Source organism: Mustela lutreola, chromosome 9 (assembly GCF_030435805.1).
Source record: "Mustela lutreola isolate mMusLut2 chromosome 9, mMusLut2.pri, whole genome shotgun sequence".
In the NCBI taxonomy this organism is placed as follows: domain Eukaryota; kingdom Metazoa; phylum Chordata; class Mammalia; order Carnivora; family Mustelidae; genus Mustela; species Mustela lutreola.
This window is the reverse complement of record NC_081298.1, coordinates 145,308,445-145,328,655: the sequence shown is the minus strand read 5'-3', so window position 1 is coordinate 145,328,655 and position 20,211 is coordinate 145,308,445. Positions and strand designations below refer to the sequence as shown.

The window sequence follows — 20,211 nt, the reverse complement described above, 5'->3', positions numbered from 1 at the left end:
AGATAGTAGGCAACACCCCTCGGGGAGACACACGGCAGGGATGGCCCAGGCTTCTGTACTGCTCTGTCCCTTCCCTGGACAAATGAAGCCGGGACAGTTTAGGGAGCTGTCTCGTGCCGTCATACCTGGTGACACGAAGACTCCTTTCCCTCCTGGAGAGACACGACAGATCAAGGGGCAAAAGGAGCGTGTCTGGACATACTCGCCATTCTGAGTTCAAATGCGGCAGCACTGACACGGGGGCTGGAGATCCTGGTCCCTCCTCAGCTCATGGGGACACGGACACAAGCAGGCCATGGAGCTGTTTGCCGCGTGGCAGACACAGGACTCAGAGGAAAGGCACCGCCATGAACCCCAGGCTGATGACAGGCCATGCACACGCCCGCGGGCAAGGCAGAGGGCAGGCAAGGTGACTGCGCACCTGCTCCCGTCTCTGCACGGACGCGCTTCTGCTTAGGCTTTGGTCGGGCCACTGGCCCCTCCTTTGCTGCCCACGCTCGCAGTTCCGGCCCGGGCAGGCGGCAGGGAGTTCCGAGCCGGGTGACCGTGACAGAGAGAAGAAGGTGCACGGCCCTTTCTGCCTGAGATGAAGCACTGCCTGCTGCTTCTGTTCAGCAGTGGGAAGAACCACCCCTGGGGCTCTGGGAAGAAGGGGGCTCTGGGGGCAGCTCGTCCAAACACTAAAGGAGACCGTTCTCTTGGCAGAGGAAGCCGTGGCCTCCGTTGCTAACCTTGCTGTCTTCCAGAATTTCAGGAAAAGGCATCGTTGAAAATCACAGTCTTTAAAAAAAAAACCTGGTCCTTTTATAAATGGCAAGATTCCTTTTCAAGTAGGAAGGAAGTGCTTTAGAAACCGGTATCTTCTGTTCCCTGCAGTGCGACACGGGCAGCCTTCTCGTCTGCTGAGGGGAACGGACACGGATTCCTTCTGCGGGAAGGAACTGAGAACCACATTTTCCTGTTCTTCAACTCTAGGCTTCTCCTTACGACAAGGCACCCCAGTGAAAAGATCGAAGTCATAAAAGACGATCTGCAAGGGTACTTATCACACATTGTTAATAACACGAGAAAGTTCCGAAAAACTCCGTCCTGTCCAGCCATCAGAGCAGAGCTGCACTGACTGCCAGCCGGCCGCGGGCTGGACGCCAGCCTCCGACAGAGAAATCGAAACCCTTCACAACACAGGAAAAGGTTCATGTTGCGATGATATGTAAAAATTTAAAAAAAAAAAAAAAAAAAAGACATACAAATTTAAGCCCAGAGACTGATTTGGAAAAACAACAAGAATGCATCAGAATCCAAGAAAAAGTGGGGCCGCCGTGGTTGGGGCGTCTCGGGCAGAGGGGCCGTGAGCGTCTGCAGGCGCCGCCCTGTTTCCTCCAGCGCCCCGCGCCCTTCATCTCCCGTCCGTAGTGCCCAAGACGAGCCGCCCCACTGCGACTCTGGGTCACCTTTGACCCCCACAGCATTTCCTGGGGCCTCGCTGGTGAATCAAAACCCCTGAGGAGGTCGGGGGAGAGTCCGAGAGAGCGTCCGAAAAGCAAACTCATCTGCCAAGTGCTGAGGCTCGCAGCAGGCTGAGCTCCTGCCCTGCGCAGGCCTTCCCCCTCCCCGGCGCATCGGTGGCCAGCGCCCCCGCGGGCCTGGCGCACCGCGGACCGACCCCGGCGGGGACAGGAGCGACTGGGTGCCAGAGCCCACCCAAGTCCTCCCTCCTCTGCCTGCACCACCCCTTCCTTCTGTTTGTTAGAAGTCAGCCGGGGTTAACTTAGGAAGCGTCCTTGAGGGAAACTGCGCTCGCCTCGTGGGAGGCTCAGAGGGCAGGCAGCGCTTGCTGCTTTCTGCGCGGCGTGCAGGGCGGGCTGGGGCTGCAGGGGAAGGACTCCGCCCGGGCAGGGTCAGCAGCCCAGGAGGACTGGCCCGTGGGGACCGGTGCCACCGCCCCAGGGCCTAGGATTTCTGAACCTGGGAGTGCTTCACGTGGTCCTCCCGGTATTGTTGTCACTATTATGAGAATTATGACGCCCCTAGAGGGGATCCCACGGGGAAAGGGGAAGGGGCTACAGCAGCGTCCCTGATGTCTGCTGGCCAAGACCCTTCTTGGCAGCCACCAGTATTGTCCCTCATGTCCTACTCATGAGCCACGTCTCCTCAGAGCAAACCATGTCTACAGCCACGCTCTTGCTCCATGCCTGTGCCCCTCACCTGCCCCATCTGCCCCACACGTTCTGCCCCATGCCTGTGCCCCCACCAGGAGGGCTTGAAGCGACCAGACAAGAGGAGGGGACTGTGCCTATATATGTCCCCACCAAGACGGAGTCTCTGCTCCCTGACCCCGTGCCAAGCAGCTGCTGTCTAGGTGACGGCCAGGCCTGCAGGTGAACGGCGCCATCACACTGAGCGAGCCCAGACCACGGCTGAGATGGTCGCACCAGGACCGCCATCTGGTAGACTGTCCCCAGACAGCGGCCTTGCAGCTCAGCTGCTTTCCAGAGGGGCAGACAGCACCACCGGAGCAGGCTCCCCTCCCCCGCCCTGCCCACCTGCTCTCAGGAGAGCTCAGCTACCCCGTTCTTGAGCCGCAGGACACGCGGAGGGGCTCGCCGCTGCCCCAGTGCACCACTGGATCGATCTGCACTATTTACGAGCGGAATTTCTTCTAAGATGCTCATACCCTGCCCTCCCTGGAGCTCTAGGAAGTGCACCCACTTGTACGGGAGGTGTACCTCCGCAACGGCACATGGACCGTTCGCTGGTGTTCACAGCCTTCGGCGTGGCTGCTACAGGACGGGCAGTGGGTCTTCTGAATCTGTTGACTCATCCAAGTGGAGAGCAGCGCCTCCCATTAGTGGGAAGGGGAAGGTGTGCCTGCCTTGAGGATTCACTCTGAGGCCTGCAAGGGCTCACGGAGACACTGGGTCCAGACAGCCCTCTGTGAGACGGGCAAGCACCCCTCGGGCTCCCCACAGCCCCAAGGCACGTCCCTGGCCCCTCCTAGCCCAGCCTGGGCCCTTCAGTATCCTGTGCTCCTCTCAGGCCGAGGCTGCGGGGCAGAAACCGCCAGCTGGCTTCTCTGTGCGGCTCTCAGACGGCGCCCCGACCCAGGGCACGCACACGAGGTAGGCCTGGCTTGGGGCTCCGAGTGGCCCAGGACCTCGGGATCCCTCCTGTGTGCATAACATGATACCCAGAGACGGCTCTGGAGGGGTCCCCATCCGGGGCAGGCCAGAGTCTACCCTGGCCCCGCCCCTTCCGTGCACACCGTGTCCTCGATGGTCTCATGACTCCACAGAAGGGACAGAGCAAAACGGAGGATGGCTGTCCACAGGTAGTTACACGTCCCCTACGCGGCCACAGGAAGGCCCTGGGAGTGATGCCAGCAGCAGCACCGTCAGGTTCATGGCTAGGGGCAGTGGGGGGACAGTCCGCTTCATCTGGTTCCTGGAAAACGCTGTAAACACATGACGGTCACAGTCAGGGCTGAAGTCTGCGTGGTAGGATGTCAGGTTGTCCTGTGGTGTCTGCCCAGGTCTGGGCTTGGGGACTAGACATTCGGGAACCTCCCACCACTGGGGAGCTGAGAGCAGGGTGGATTTGTTCAGGTGGCTTCTGGCACGTACGTTACCTGCAGACTCCACTGGACCCGGTCTCTGTCTGGCGTACACACCTGTTCCTGGGGGCAGGGGTTCTCCAACTCGGGGAGCATGAGGATCTCCTGGGGAGGCAGCCAAAACAGAGAGTGCTGGCCCCACCCCCTAGCATCTAATTCAGCAGGCCTGGGGTGGGGCTCAAGGCATTTGCCTTTCTAGAAAGTTCCTGGGTGATGCTGATGTTCTGGGTTACAGAACCCTACTTTGAAAAGCCTTGCCTCAGGGGAAGCTGACCCAGCCTCTTAGCTCCGGGGATGGGCTGGACGGTCATGAGGACGGTCACGTGTGCTGTTCAGGGATGGCTCCGGGATGGCCGAGGCCCCGCAGGGAGCGTGAGCGCAGAGATGATGACGCTGATGGCAGCTCTCGGGCAGCTCTTCTTGTTTTTTCATGTTTCTAGAAAGGCCTCCTCTTGCCTTCTGTCTGTGATGCGGAAGCACACGGGAGCCGGGAGCTTTGCCACGGAGGTGCTGGATGATGGAGGCCGGCTCCCGGCCCCTGGCTTCCGGTTACACGAGACGCGCAGCAAGTCTTCAGAGGAAAGTCCCGCCATGTCCCTGGAGCAGTGCGATGTTAGAGCCGAGCGAGCACTTCTTCCCTCCGTCTTTCACTAATTCGGGCAGGACCAGTGGGCTGGAGTTTGGGGTTGCAATCGTATTGTGGGGTCTGAGGTTTGAAGCACCATTTTCTCTTCAGGACACGAGTACAGAGAAGCAGGAGAAGTGAGCGCTTCCCACGTCAGCCCTCGCAAGAGTCCTAGAAGTGGGGGTGTCGGAAGCGACGGGGGGTGTCTGTGAGCACGGGCCACAGTGCTGCTCACGGGGCCGTCCCTCCAGAGCCATCGGTCACGATACCGAATCCGGACGCTGCCCGCTGCTCCTGGAATCCTCACCTGAGCGCACTGGGATCTGGCGAGGGGGCTTCCCTACCCCGATCCTGCCCCCCACACCTGGCCGCCACCCTCACTCCCACTTGGGGAGTGTACATCCTGCAGCATGAGGAGCCCCGTGTCGGCCCCACCAGCTGCGGCTCAGCCCCTCCGACCTTCCTCACCACCTCAGGAGCCCACCTCTCCACACATTCCCTCAAGAAAGCGGCTGCCCTGTATTTGCCATCATCCCAACGCACACAGTGGCGGTCAGAACAGAACTGTGGGTGTTTCGGGGGGTAACCCAAGACAGTAACTGTGGACACACCAATTCCTAATGAATACTGTATGCACGTTGCAAAGCCGTGTTTACACGTTGATCACGAGCCGAGAAGGAGACCAAGACTATGACTGCCGCGCGGAGACTCGGCCAGCACTGGTGGCAAACGTCACGTACGCAGGCTTCGTGGTTAGGCTTGCGGACACTACCTGAAAATGCCCGCAGGCCTTCTCTTCGAATATGGAATTACTTCAAACATATCCAGGTTTGTCCGCAGCACAGCTATGCCCTGCGATGTGTGACGTGTTTTGTTTTTCCATTTTAAACACACAAAATCCGTCACACTGTGCTCTACCGTGTGTAATGGACCAAGCAATGGCCAGAGACCTTTCCGTCTGGGCGGACGTCCCGTGGACCAGCGCAGGCAAATTGCTTTTTCAGGATAGTGGTCAGCAAGCTTCTTCAGGACGGACGTATTGTGACAATAACGGTTAAGAGCTACCTCAGTCTGAAAAGACCGTGCCTGAAGCTGGTGTGTTTGCACCAGAATCAGCCCTGAATGACCAGTTTGGGAACCCACTTGCTCCGAGTCTACTTCACACACAGAAGTCCTGAGATCTCAAGATTTTGCCTCCATGGGCTGCTGTGCAAGCCATCAAATTGATGTTAAACATAAACGCCCGAACTTCCGATTCATAATGCCAGTGACGAACAGGACAAAGGACAGGCACGCCATAAAGTTCACGGACAGGGTGATGGCAGGCACAGCAACGTCTCTTCAGGAACAAGGGGAGTCTTTACCCTCGTGGGTTCATGAAGGAGAACACGGCAGACAGGCTGAGCGGCTTCGTGTGCAGAATGTTTCATAAACACCCGCAGCGCGCCCTGTTGTTCGGCCGCCGTACATTAATTAGAGAAGCCGGCAAGCACCGCCGTGTGCTCCGCGCACCCCAGTGAATCCTCATTTTTCACACGCAGGGCCTTGCTAATTAAAATCAGCTTTGCAATTAAATGTGGAAAATTGTGTTAAACTTTCAAGCATACTTAGGAAAAAATGCAATTATTTTAGGGCATTTTATTTTAATGCAAATGAAATTTCTATCAATATAAAACCAGCAAAAGGGAGGTCCCAGGATCCCTGTTTCTCTCGGCCTCTGTCCCTGCTGCTTCTGCTTCTTCCGTTTTTGTGTTTTTTGTTTTTTGTTTTTTTTGGATTATAGATGCTTCTCGCACTTGCACGTCGCAATGCTCCACTATCTCTCGCCAGTACCTGGCTCTGCTCCAAGGCTCTTAGTGAGTGCTCTCTGTCAAGGCATGAATAATACAGCCCTGGCTGCGGGCAGAATCCAAATGAGGCATCAGGAAGCAAGACCGACTTCAGCTGCAGCGCGCGCTCCCGTGAAGACGGGCGCTCCTCACCCCCATTGCCGCCATGACAGCCACACCGGTGGGTGCGGAGCTGCACGGGAGAATCCGACGATTTTCTAATAAAAAAGAACAGCTACCATTTGGAGCTTTTAATTTTAAGTTTCAAGATCCACTGATTTGACTCTGGATTTTCTAAACTGGGGAGGATTTAAACAGAACGCCCACACCCGTCACCTAGCTCCTGGGGCTTGTTGAGTGGGCGAGACTCTGACGCTAAATTTCAGGTCAAATTTCCATCAGACCCTGTGCTCAACAAGCAAATAAGTTTAAAAACTGAAGTGAAGGATCAATATAAATGAAATCCATTAAGTTGCAGAAGTAAACCCAGAGGGGGACAAAACAGAGAAGTGAAGAATGAATCATCAGGGCTTCCTCTCTCTCTCTCTCTCCTTCTCTCCTTAGAGGCTTATACAAAAATTGCTATTCAGAAAAGAGTCAGCAAATCCAGTCACATCAAATGTTCCAGCATGTATACAACTAGTAGAAAAAAGGCTAAAATTTAAACTCCTCTACATGGTTTAGAATTAATCTGTAAAGATGTAAATAAATTTTTATTGTTCCTATTTGTAACTGGTATTGGGAAAAATTTTAAAAAACTTTAAGAACGGTAAACTGGCCACTGTTCTGGTGATAAATTCCATAGAGAGGTCCACTCCTTTCTAAACATTGTTTGACTTTGTCTTTACCACGGACAATGTTTTGGCACTTGGCATTTTGCTCACATCTTCGTTCAGGCAATGCTCCGGGCTAATGATGCCATCTCTTTATATCAGGTAGTTGAACCACTCAGAGGATTCTAGATGAAGAGTACCAGTGGGGCTTCCTGTCACCGTGTCTCCACCCTTTCTCAAGATCTCCATCCTTGATTTGGGGACGTCACCCAAAAAGGCTGGGGGCCTCCCATCCTAGCCTGTGGTGCCCCCCTCAGTCCAGGGGCTGGGGTCTGGCTCTGCCGGGACGGACCCCTGCACTGTGGCGTCGTTCCCCGCATACCGTGGGGTTTTGGTGGGGTTCGCATGAGTCCCACCTGCCAACAAAGCCACAGGCCAGCAACTTCCCTAATTCCAAGTGTGTGGCATCCAGGCACTTGTTCTGCACCTCCCTGCCAGAGAGACAGCTGTGTGCATGTGGGAAGCTACTTGTTTACACCCATGGGTGCCTCCAATGCTTCCAGGTCACAGTGCTTGCGCTCTGGGAGGGACGTGGTGGAGAGGAGAGCTGAGGGAGCCTGAGAAGCTCCTGTCCCTGAACTTGGGCGGCTAAGACTTTGGAAAACCCACTTAGGATGCCCAAGAGTGAGTTTTCCCCTGTGCAGAGGAAGCCCTGGGTTTGGACCCACGATCAAGATCCAAGACCATCTCTAGCTCCTGTAAGCACAGCTAAGAAAAGACTCACACACTAAGAGGAGCGGAACGTGCTGAGCCCAGCGCAAGGCCATGCGACCATGGGACCAAAGGAAGAGGTCGGGCTCACCGCGGCCAGAGGAGGCTGCGTCAGTACTTTGGTTTCTAGCAGGAGAACTATTGCTGGCCCTGGTGGCAAAGTCCACGGTGTTTTTGCCAGTAACATAGACCCTCAGGTGGGAAAAGCAGAAGATGCACGTGTCAAGACACTACCGATGTTTCTGAGGGCAAGCGTCTGCTACACCGATGAGACCCATGAGAGGCCTGGTCCCTCCAGGGTGCAGGACAGTGACTGAGCGTGAGCCCCCGCTGGTCAGTATATGGGGGTGTGGGCGTATTCATCGTGGACGCTCGGGAGCCAAAGCAAGTCTTCTAACAGATAACGGAAACCATCCTTCGTTTCTCTTGCTTTTCCTCGGCTGCCGGGAGACTCAGAACGGAATGTAAGACTAGACTGAAACCTTTGATACATCCTGGGTTTCTGGTAAAATTATGTTCCTATTTCCCTTATGTTTTCCCTAATTTCTCTCCTTGACTCAACTTTTAATTGTGTAGTTGTACGTGTGCTTACCAGCAACCTCAAACTGCCCGTGAGCTGTGAACACAGGTAACACCACGGACAGATCACCTTCCGCCCGAGCAGACAGCTCCTGAAGCGGCGTGGACCGTCTAATAAAACGCGCATACGACAGTAGCTCTACCACTGTCCCCCCATTTCTTACTGGGATCTTAAATTACAAATTCTTTTTCACAGTATTCTTTCCTCTCATAGATCTTGCCCAGTGGCTGAGTCTCCTCTAAGCTCCGGGCCCAGTTTCTTACAGACCCACAGCCCCGCCTCAGTCACACCGAGGAAGCGTCACTAACAAAGCCATCGAGTCCAGCAGCTCCCACGGGAAGCCCATGTGGCAATGGGCTGCGTGACCAAGCACGGGGTCCGTGCAAGTGTGTGTCCCACAGAGCGACACTCAGGATTAGGGAAATTGCACTTGATTTTGATTTCCTTATTTTCTTATGCTAAAAATAAAGATTAGCCTGTAGGTATCATTTTATAATTTGGTATCAAATGTCCTAAAATATTTTTTAAAAATTTACATTGTAGATTCCCCCACTTGCCTCAAATTACTGTGTGTATGTTCAGATAAATGGATCAGTCCATATAGTAAAACATCTTTTTACTTGGCTATGAATTGACATGATACGTGCGTAAAATGAAATTGTATCCCTAAGAGGAATATATTCACTGAAGATTTTATGCTAAAAGACCGAAAGGAGAGTAATTTCATCAAAACCAAGACGCGGGCTGTCACTCTTGTCCTCTTGGCAAAGGCAGGGTCTGGGCAGGGACGTGGCCGCAGAGGTCACACTTGTGCTGTGGGGTGTGTGCAGGTGTGTACACAGAAGAGCTGTCAGAGGGGAGAAGCTTCCATAGCAGGAAATCTCTCAAAGCCATAAATGATTGAAATGGTACAGACTTAAAACAGCAGCATTCGTAAGATGTTAATGTACACGTGAGTCTTGTCTACTACAAGAAGCACCTTTTCAATTTGAAAAATTTAAACATCATCCCTTGGTTGAAATTACTGTTAATATATAATCACCAGGGAAATGCAAATCAAAACTACAATGAGGTACCACCAGTCAGAACAGCTAAAATTAACCATTCAGGAAACAAAAGGTGCTGGCGAGGTTGCAGAGAAAGGGGAACCTCCTACACTGTTGGTGGGAATGCAAGCTGGTGCAGCCACTCTGGAAAACAGCATGGAGGTTCCTCAAAAAGTTGCAAATAGAGGTACCCTATGACCCAGCAATCACACTGCTGGGTATTTACCCGAAGAAGACAAAAACACTGATTCAAAAGGATCTGTGCTCCCTATGCTTACAGCAGCATTGTCCATAATAGCCAAGACGCAGAAGCCGCCCCAGTGTCCATCGACAGAAGATGGGTAAAGACGTGGTGTGTACACACAATAAGATATTATTCAGCCACAAAAAGTAAAAAATCTTGCCATCTGCAACAATGTGGATGGACCTAGAAGGTATTATGGTAAGTAAGGTAAGTCAAAGGCAAATATATGTCGAACCTAAAAAAAAAAAAAAAAAAAAAAAAAAAGCCAAAAAACCAGCAACTGACTCATAGGTACAGAGAACAAAGCGGTGGTTTCCAGAGGGGAGGGAAGAGGGAGAGGGGCAAAATGGCTGAAAGGGCGTGGGAGGTAGGCTTCTGGCTATGGAATAAAGAAGTCCCGGGGACACACAGGGATACGGGTCAACGCTACTGTAACGCAGCCGTGTGGGGAGAGGTGGGGCCACACTCATGCTGTACAGGGTTGTCAAATCACCGTGTTGTAGCCCTGAAGCTAACCTAGCATGGCATGCCGACTATACCCAATAGGAAGCCATTGATAATATGCAGACACCCACCACAAAACTCAGAAGGGTTCCCTTGGTACCACACTGACACTCCTCTTGAGAACCAGCACACCAGTGACGTCAGTTCTGAGTGTACTTGGTTTTATGTAACAAGTCTGTAAGCATCTCATTCCAAAACCAAGGAAACTGAAGTCTGGAGGGTTAAATGATCTGCCCAACCCCCTGGACTGGCTAGCAGCCCCAGGGAAGCGAGAACCTGTCCCCATCCTGGAAGACTGCTCTTCCTCCATGAGCACCACATGACTTATTTCTACGAAAATATTAGGAATTCTAATAATTACATAGAACATGGTGCATTGTAAAAATTATGACAGCCTTTTAATTTAAACCATTTGTTGAAAAACTGTCTCCCATAAGATCTGGGGTGTTCCGTGCTCACACCAGCACCGTGTCTCAAAGGAAAATGCAGCCTGGCTGTCTTTGAGCCATCTCCAAGCCAAGCTTCAGTTCCTGTTTACACAGGGACGGGACGGCACAGGGAGACCTCAGGGACCCGGGCGCCCCCAGCTGCACGGGACACACCTGGGGTAAGAATGTGCTTCAACAGATTCTTTGGAGACTTTATAGATTTTCCTGAAAAACTGTGATTAACAAATTACGTCTAGCGGACATCTAATCCAAATTTTTTAGCCAACCATAATTGTATCTTTTAGTAATAGGATGGTACAGTTTAACTACTGACTAATCAAGACATGATGAAGGGAAAACTTGATTTCATTCATGGTTGGCTAAATTGTTTTTCATTGAAAATATAAGCAATGTGGTTTTAAAAATTATTAGATTAAGAATTTACATGCAGGGGCGCCTGGGTGGCTCAGTGGGTTAAGCCTCTGCCTTTGGTTCAGGTCATGATCCCAGGTCCCAGGGTCCTGGAATCGAGCCCTGCTTAAAAAAAAAATCAAGCCATCTTAAAAAAAAAAAAAAAAAAAGAATTTACATGCATACACCTTTATAAGACAACATAAATAAAGAAACTGTTTAACTTCAATGCTTGGTCATTTACTGTAATACACAGGAGCAATAAAAAAATGATAAATTAGTGTTTTAAATCACAAAATTCCCTTAAAAACTGACCTGCCATTCCTCTGCATGTAACAGAAGTCTGATAACCACTGCATCGTGGGTGCCCATTAAAGATTCCCCGTCTCCGTCAATGCTAGCATGGGGACTTGGGGAGTAATTTGTAATTTTTCCCTTGATTTTACTGAAGGACAATCAAAATAATTGCTTGATTTCACCCATAAATTAATGTTCAGCTGAAAAGGAAATAAAACATCAGGCAGTAAGGAAGGTCACCCGGAGGTACGGCCGAAACACCTGCTTGAGCATCTGAGCCTTCATTACGTGGGCTTGGTTCCTGATGGCTTGCTAGGACGAAAGACCTTAGTCCTAGCAATCTAATCTGTGAAAGATTAGCTAAAAATGTATTATAGAGCCTGTAAACATCTCTAACTCCTCATAGCCAACATCTTCCACTGAAAAATATGGTTGCAGTAATATCACAAGAAGAGATTCCTGATGGAAAAGTCAATCTAAAGATCGATCTCTTCATGACTGTCAGCCCAAGCTGTATGATAGGATTCTGCTGCGATGCATTCCCTGCGATAATGACCCTGCCACCTGCTCTCAGAGATGTCCTCCACACCCAACTGTGTATGGGCCTAAACCCCAGGATTTGCAGGAATGATATAATCATCCATGCCCCAAAGGCTCACAAGTGGGATCTGCCTGGACGTAGATCTGCCCTAACCTCCCCCTGCGGACGCCCAGGTGCCAGCTTGGGCTTCCTTTCCTACAGGAAGATCAAGAAGGTCACACTCTCATTTACGCTCCGTGACTTACCACGCTGCAGCCACCAGAACGGACAAATGAGCAAGGACAAGCAGGCCGTCTCCGTGAAGCAGGGGAGCTTCTCAGTATGCTGCTGCCCGTGTGGGAAAATGAGTTTAAGGCCGCTCTTAATTTGTGTCATCTTATGTGTTATCAGATTCTGCCTGGAAACCATGCACGTGACGTCAAAGGCTGAGTTCACATCAGAGGGGAGAAAAGCCAACACTCACTGTTTCCCAAGAGCACCCCCCATGCAAGGTCACCCTTTGGTCTGGGTCCCTAGATAAGCCGGTGTACACAGCTCATTGTGAAAAAGGTGGTCATTACCTTCTGTGTCTTGCGTATTTGCCACTGACGTGACCACTGCCATCACAGCCAGGTGTGGGACAGCTGCAAAGGGAAAGAGGGAATTACACGGGGCCGTGCTGCTCGGGGGGGGGGGGGCGGGTATGGGGCCGTGCTGCTGGGGGGGGCCGAGTGCTGGGGAGCGTCAGGCGCAAGGACGCCCGGAGAGAAACCGGGCAGCAACTAGGGGTGCTTTTCATCGGCAGGTCTTCCATCAGAGTGGCTGGGTGGGGCAAGCCCCCGGTGAGCCCAGGAGGGCCGTCTGCCTGTTCCGAGGCTGGGTTTTCTCGGTTGTTAATGGGGACGCGTTTTGCCCCCCGAGAACTGACCTGAAGAGCTCTTGTACGGCTGGTTCCGCGGGAACTGCAGAGAGATGGAAAAGAGATCGAGATTTATCATCTCTCACAATCCCCGGTCCTGCAGAACGCTATCGAGGGTGGGGTCAGAGCAGGGGTCCGGACGGACGGAGCACACGTCTCCCCAGGATGAAGGGGGCCCCGAAGGGCTTCCTGGGGCCTGGGGACGCGCGGACATACCTCGAACCCCTTTGGACCGTGTGCGATGACGCTTCTCCTCGGCGTCCACCTCCATCTGTGGAGAGATGGGCAGGCGGTCAAGGCGCGGCTCCCACATGCAAAGGCCCGCGGGACGCGGCCAGCCCCGGCATTGTGGCGGTGGCGGGGGAGCCCTGTATGAGAGGCGCGGGGGAGGGAGGCATCCGGCGAGCTCCCTGTGCTACTTAAAACACCAAGCCGACCCCCACTGCGCAGAACGCTTCGTCCGGGAGCCCGACCCTGCGCACCAGGGCCGCCTCCAATGAAGCCCCAGGAGCAGACGCTTTGCGATTTGCAAAGATGCATCAGGATGGGTCTGGCTTAATTCTGAGCTGCCTCATTCGTACCGAGAACGTAAGAGATGGATGTGATGTGTGCAGGAAGGTTCGTACGTGCCGTTTGGAACCGGAAGGCTAATCCGGTCACAGCGTTAGGAGAAGCGGGAGCAGGAGGACGTGTTGAACCCAGGGGCCCGGCTCCCTGTCGTTTGGTTTGGGATGTAGTCGCCGCCCACTGTGGTCTGAGGGGCTCGGATGGATCCCAGGGACGCGGGCCCTCTGCTAGGAATGGACACAGCTCACGCTTCGGCAATGACAAAGCATTTTTCTGTATCACCTTATCGGGTCCTCACAACAATTCTGTGAGGAAAGTATCTATGTTGTACCTAATGTGTAGGTGCGACCTGCCCAACATCATCCAAGTAGAATTTTTGGTCCAGGACCCTGAAACCCAGCCACTGGCTCACACATCATTTTTTTTTTTTTTTTTAAGATTTTAAAAATTCACTTATTTGACAGAGAGAATCACAAGAAGGCAGAGAGGCAGGCGGAGAGAAAGAGGCGAAACAGGCTCACCGCCGAGCAGAGAGTCGGATGCGGGGCTCGATCCCAGGGCCCTGGGATCATGACCTGAGCCGAAGGCAGAGGCTTAACCCACTGAGCCACCCAGGTGCTCCTCACACATCATCTTTAAGCCAAGGGACCCCTGCGGGACAGGTGGCCGTGGGGCCGTGTACCGACAGTGAATATTCCCACACGTGTGAGTCAGTTCCACATGGCGAAGCCGAGCGCTGGGAGAATTCGGCTCCACACGGCAGACGAGCTGGCGAGAGAAGAGCCACAAGGACCAGCTCCCCTCACAAGGACAGGACGCCTCCCCCCATCTGTGACGTCCTCGCCCATCCAAGGTCCCCTGAGGCAGAAGACCGGGGCACCTCAAAATGTCTCCCAAGCACAGGTCACTTCCCCCACACGTCAGGACGAGGGGGTCACAACGGGGTGCAGAAAGGTCGTGAGGCGTCAGGGCTCCGTCAGACCCCGAGGGGCGGAGCGCAGGCTGCTCTGCTCTTACGACAAGCTGCTCGCAAGGCACCGTCCTCCAGAGGGGACACCAAGGCGCCCTGGCGCGGGCCTGGAAGCCCCCGACGGAGCGTCCCTGACGACCGACCACCGAGTTAGTATTTGCTCGTGCTGTGTGCGGAGCCCGGCAGCAGCCCAGGAAAATCCCCTCAAGGAAAAGCAGCTCATCGAATGGGCTTCAGAGCTTCTACCGGAGCCGTGTGTGCAGGCTGCGCACGACTCAACACAACCGGGACTTGGGGGAGGGACGAGCCCGGGTGAGGCGCATCCCTGCGGAAAGGCTTCGCCGGGAAGGCTGTGGGGTTTCAGAAGGGCCGTCGGAAAAAGGAAGATTGTATTTTCGTCATGGGGAGACCCCGGCAGCCGAGCTGTTGCACGAACGCGTGAGGGGATCTGTTTTCTGGGGAGCGGGCGGGTCGGGGAGGCGGGACAAGCAAGGGGACAGAGGCTTGCGGTGGAGTGTGGGGCCGGGGCCCCAGGGAGGGCGCAGGGGGTTCCTGCTGACCCAGAGGGTGTTACGGAACACGGGCTGGGAGGTGCCCCACAAGGGCATTTTAGGAAAAAACCAATCAGCGGCCGCTGGAGAGCAGGTGCAGGGAGCAGGGGCGTGAGGCGGGCAAGCGGGGATTGGGGGAGCCCCGTGCCGGCCTCCGCGGGCGGCAGTTCACTCCGGGAGAGCGGGAGAGCGGGCGTCCAGCGAGGAGAGACGGGGGAGCAGCACTTAACAAACAGGCCAAGGAAAGTCAGCGTGGCGCGGCGGCCCGCGGCCCTCTCTGCTGTTCCCACAGCCGGAACCCGCGGCCCTCTCTGCTGTTCCACAGCCAGAACCCCGAGGGCAGGCAGGCTTTGACGCTCTGCGGAGAGCGTCCACAGCCCCCGCTGGGATCACGCCAGGGCTCCAAAGTCGCTCCTCTGCGCGGGTACAGTTTCAACACTGCAAAACGGTAGCAAAGCAGATGGGGCTCCCACGGCGCGAGGCCGGCGAGGACTAGCATTCGGGACAGTGACGGGGAAGAGCCCGCGTCACACTCTGCCACACTGTGCGCCCGTGCCAGGAAGGACCAGGGACGCAGAGATGATGCGGTGGAATCCTATTCTTTAGGGAAGTCCAGCCGCGCGCTAACGAGGTGCTAGAAGGGGGGGGGGCTCTTCTCACCGGGGCAGGAGCAGCTTGGCGGCGCGGTGTCTGACCCGCTCTGCGAGAGAAGGAGGGCCTTCCTGGGCAGCAGTCTGAGCTGAGTTTCAAGGTTAATTGCAAGTTTGAGACTTAAAGTGGGGGGCGTATTCCAGGCGGAGGGGAGGAGATGTGCAAAGGCCCTGGGGTTTGCAGGTGCATTCTGGGGCTCCGAGGAGGGACAGGGCTCAGAGTGTAGGCCACTTGGTGCCTTCCAGGAGCACCATGGACAGGTTACCCCGTGTGCCCTCTTCTTCGTGCTGCCACAGCCCCTGATGGCAAACCTGCCTTTAGAGCCCCACCCCTGCCCCGTACTGGCGATAACTCAGGACAGAACTTGTTACCGGGGGGGCTGAGGCTGCCGCTCCTCTGTGGGTCTGATATTGAAACAGCCTCATTAGCTCATTGCTCAGACGGTTGTGTAAGAATTATGTTGTATATTTCAATTTTTAACCCCCTTTTTTACATATAGAAGGACAATCTTATCTCCTTCCAGATACAGTTACCTCTGCCACTAACCACTCACTAAAACCTGAACTCCTTCCCTGGCACCCTGCAACAGCCTTCCTTGGGTGCGCTCGCTGGAGCCGGGACTGCGGCGGGCCCCTCCGGCCACTCCTGTCCTTGCCGGTTCCGGGCTCATCCTGCATGAGGTTTCAGCCTCTTGAACGTGTTCTGCTCTGTGTGTGGGTTCCTCGTACTTCGTAAGAGAGTCCTGCACCACACCCCGTGCACCGGAGACACGGAGCGAATGGGGTTTTCTTTCTCCGTCTGCCAAGGAACTCAAAACGGAAGAGCTCAAAGGGTTTTACGTTTCGTGTTGACTCAGTGTTTCGGGGTGCGGACGCCGGCGGGCTCAGATGAAGCGGAAAGCGTGGAAGTCATCACCAGAGCTGAAGGAGCGTTTCCATCCCCGACGTGTACACCGACCAGTGTGTGGTCGAAGGTCGCCCGACCCCACGCGCTCGTCCACACGTCACCCTCTTCAGGGACCCCGGGCCTGCCCGCCACCCCCAAAGGTGGGCTTCTGTGGTCCCATGGCTATCCCTCCACAGGCGGCCGCCCTCGGACATGTCCCGGGAACTGTGCTCTGGAGACTGTTCTTCTGGGGCCCTGAGACCCGGGCAGGAGCTCCGGGGACGACACCATGAGGGTGTAAACACGTTTGCGTTTCCCGGGGCCAGAGGCCGTGGACGCTGCTGTCACGGCTCGGGTGACACACCTGGCCAGGAGACCACACTGAGACAGCGAGCCCTCCCGCCGGCCGAGAGCACTTGCGTCCGCAGTCTGGTGCCTGTGTTTAGAATAACGAGAGGCTTCTCTTCGGAACCAGAAGGGGTTTTACACCTAAAGGAAAATGTCAGAGGTTTGCTTTAGAACCAACAGAAGTCACCAGATGACTGAAGCTATTTTACAACACGGACGGTTTGCACTCGCAGTCGGGGCCGAGTGTGTAACTTTCCCCCGGCGCCACCCCAAGCGCACGCTTCCTTCGGGCTGAGGCCTCATGAGGACAACGGGATATTAACTACGGCAACAACTCAGACGTCCGTTAACGTTCTGTCTGCGCTTGGAGGCCGCTTCCCGGCCGCAAACAGCTCTTCGGGCCACAGTAGCGAGCCTCGGGGAAGGGTGCCGGGGGTCCCGGCTCTGCGGGAGCCCACTGACAGCCCCCCTGCACGCTGCACACCGGCAGCCCGCCCCCTCGGGCAGGGTCCCCCGGTGCGGGGCTCGGACAGGACACGGCTGAGCCCGGGGGCTCTGCCCCGGAGCTGCCCCTCCGTTATTCGGGAAGCAATTACCTGTTTTGTCAATTAGCCAGACCCCACCTTTCACTTCCTGCCGCTTGGCACCGGGTCGTCTCACTCATTAGCACCGCCGGGAGGTCTGGGCTGCGCGCGAGCAGGAGGTGGAGCTCGTTGACTAAGACGTGTGACTCGCGAGGGGGTCAGAGAAGCCAGAGCGTCCGCCAGACCCAGGCAGATCAGACCGTGCACCCGTGTTTGATCCTTCCCTCCAAGTCCCCCCACACACTCAGGGACGTCTCTGTTCCTAAAATACCGTCTGTAAAGATCAGCAAGAATCAGTCCACGTTCTTGTCGCCTTGAAGAGGTTCTACAGCAATGGAAACTCGTTTCCCCCGATGTGACAAAGCGTCCTGGCTTTAGTGAATTTAATGAAGTGCAAATACATTAAATTTCAGGAGTTCTGTCCAGTGTTTATAGTAAGTGACAGGACGGCATGTTGTGAAGAAGTTGCCAAGTTAGGAGAGACGGACGAGTCACGCGCCTGGTTTGTGGCTATCTCCGAGGCCGCTGTTCAACCTTGCAGGATGGAAATGAGGAAAGGTAGGACAGGTAAGTCAGGGGAAGAGCCTTGGCTCGTCTGCTCCCACTTTTCCTTTTCCTTCCCGAACTTTCTCAGCGAAGACTGGCAACCAGTGAAGCCGTCCTCAGCAGAAGGCCTCAGCATGGCCTCATCACCCCATCACCTTAGGCCACGTGCTCAGAGAGTGGAAGCCTGGCGCCATTGGTGCAGGAGAGAGGAAATGGGAAATAGGACGGGTGTGAGCAGAGGAGAAAGTGCAGGTGCGGCGAAGCCCCTCTGCCTGGGGCCACAGCGCAGAGTGTGGCACAGTGACCCAGAAGGGAGCCCAGCTCTGCAGGACCCGTGTCCAGGACACGTCCCCCACTGTGGGGACGCAGGATATCATAGAAATGAGCCTATCTGAAGCTCACTAGAATGAGAAGATTTGGGGACTCATTATGGTGTGAACTTGTTATTGAGTTTAAGCAGGTGGTGCACAAAAAAATTCAGAATGTCATTACCAAAACGTGGCTCCGTGAAACCGACCATCACCATGGCCACGGGGCAGGGAAGCAGCAGCCTTGCTCTCTTTGCCGGTTCCCTGTCATCAGGCCCTAGAAACGTAGATGTTCATGCACAAAAGCAAGTCAAGTTTTGATGGTAAAGTGTCATGCTGCCCTCAGACTCCTGTCCCCACTGACGGCCTCTGCTAGTTGGTCCCCAGATGGAGGCTCGCAGCGGCCGCTGTAGGCGTGGATGCTTTGCTGTGAGTGGGAGGACGCGGAAGCCGGGACAAGACAGGGTGTCTCTGACGGTGGCCCGTGTTCTGCTTGGTGTTGCGAGAACTCCGGGAGTCCTGTCCTCACCACCCGGTGCTGGGAGCACCCGGGCCATGCAGGCAGAGGCCGCTTGAGTGCTGTGGGAGGAGGGGCCACATCTTCAAAAGAAAAAGTGTAGATTTGTGGCCTCACAAGTGACATTCATGCCGTCTCCTGAAGGACAAGAGCGGTCTGAGAGTCAAGACTTCAAAGCTGGATTCTTGGACCTTCTCGGACATCCAGGGTCTTTTCTGGCACACGGAGCTGGGACAGCTCCAGTCAGAGCAGCCTTGGAAACGTGGGACGCACGCTTGCTCTCAGGGCTCGAAACTGTGGCCCTGGGTGATAACACTGGGGAACCCCAGAAGGAAATCCTGCGGGCAGCACGGGCCACACCCTTAATCCATGTCTGCACCTAGTTTGGGACTTAATATGTGAAAAATAACACAACGTTATGCCAGGCGCCTGGGTGGCGTGGTCGGTGGAGTGTCCGACCCTTGATTTCGGCTCAGGCCCTGACCACAGGGTGACTGTGCTCAGCAGGGAGCCCGCTTGAGCCTGTCTCTCCCTCTGCCCATCCCCTGCTCTCGCTCACTCTCTCCTGTCTCTCTCGAACACAGATATATCTTTTAAAATAATAAAAATAAAAGTAATGCAACAAGGCCTAAGCAAAATCCTAAGAAACGAGCAATCATTGCCATGATGGCTGGCAATAAAAATGTCCTGAACAGGAGCCCCCAAGGGGAAACGTGTCATCTCGACCCAGAAATTGTGCGAGGATGGTGCAGGGGTGCTGTGTACTGGCGCCTGCACAGAGGGCCCCATGCCAAGCCCTGGGCATTGCAGATGAACTCTGGGAGTTCATGTGTCGGGGGACAGGGCTGGGCCTGGCAGAGGCCAGAGAGCTCCCCCTAGCCCTCCGACAGCTGACAGAGGGGACCTGCGAGAAAGAGCAGTCTTAGCCTGGAGGCACGTGGACACGTGGCAGAAAGGCTCGCAGGCTAACAGCACCTCTACGTTTCGGTAAAAGCAAATTATTGAACGAAGGAAGGAGTTACAGGGAGCTAACGCTTCGCTTTGCCAGTGCGATTTAATTACCGTTTATTAATAATTTGATTATAGCTTTAAACCTTCTGCAATACAAATAAAGAGCTGAGCAAAGAAATATCTGTGCCTCCGCCATGAGGCCAGAGACTCCTCTGCTTCGCTACAAGTGCACAGGGCACCACGAGGGGTGCTGCCATGGCCATGGAGCTGTGTGTGCACACGCACTGTGCTGCAGGTGGGGGTGCTGGCTGTGTCCACGGAGCTCTGTGTGCACACGGACTGGACTTCCTGTCGGCAGGAAGCTGAAGGCTCCGAGGAGACTTTTACAGCCTCCAAGGCTGGGGGTCAGCTTGTCAGGAGTCCAGGCTGTCCTTGGCCAAACGACACTTCCTCTTAGCCACGTGGGGGCCAGTGACCCTAGTGGAGCATTTGAAACAAACCCAAATTTTGAAGGTTTCTAGGTGACTCCAGGGAGCTAAAGGCAGTGGCTTTTAACAAATAACTCGTGTTGGATGTCACTCTTATTGGGTGACTTGCAATTTTTTATCTGTAAAAAGTCTGCTTCCCAGTTCCTATCATCCGTCACCACGGTGGCGAGGCCCGACAGCCCCGAGGGCCGGCTCCGGGGGCAGAGCAGCAGGTGTGTCTCGGCTGGTGGCTGCGGGCGCGGGAGGCCCCTGGGAGCGCAGGGGTGCCCAGCTCTGGGAGCTCCCTCC

The 20,211-nt window shown here is 54.8% G+C and overlaps 1 protein-coding gene across 11 annotated transcripts in view; it reads right to left on the bottom strand.

Annotated features, from left to right (window-relative positions):
* The window catches only part of MYT1L (myelin transcription factor 1 like), a 389,060-nt gene that overhangs the window by 113,425 nt on the left and 255,424 nt on the right, over positions 1 to 20,211 (bottom strand). For all 11 annotated transcript variants that reach the window (XM_059132785.1, XM_059132784.1, XM_059132783.1 and 8 more), the window contains 3 exons: positions 12,774 to 12,828; positions 12,567 to 12,600; positions 12,220 to 12,282 (listed from right to left, as the gene is read on the bottom strand). In XM_059132785.1, the coding sequence (XP_058988768.1) occupies positions 12,220 to 12,282; positions 12,567 to 12,600; positions 12,774 to 12,828 (152 nt within the window). The remainder of the gene's footprint in view (positions 1 to 12,219; positions 12,283 to 12,566; positions 12,601 to 12,773; positions 12,829 to 20,211) is intronic.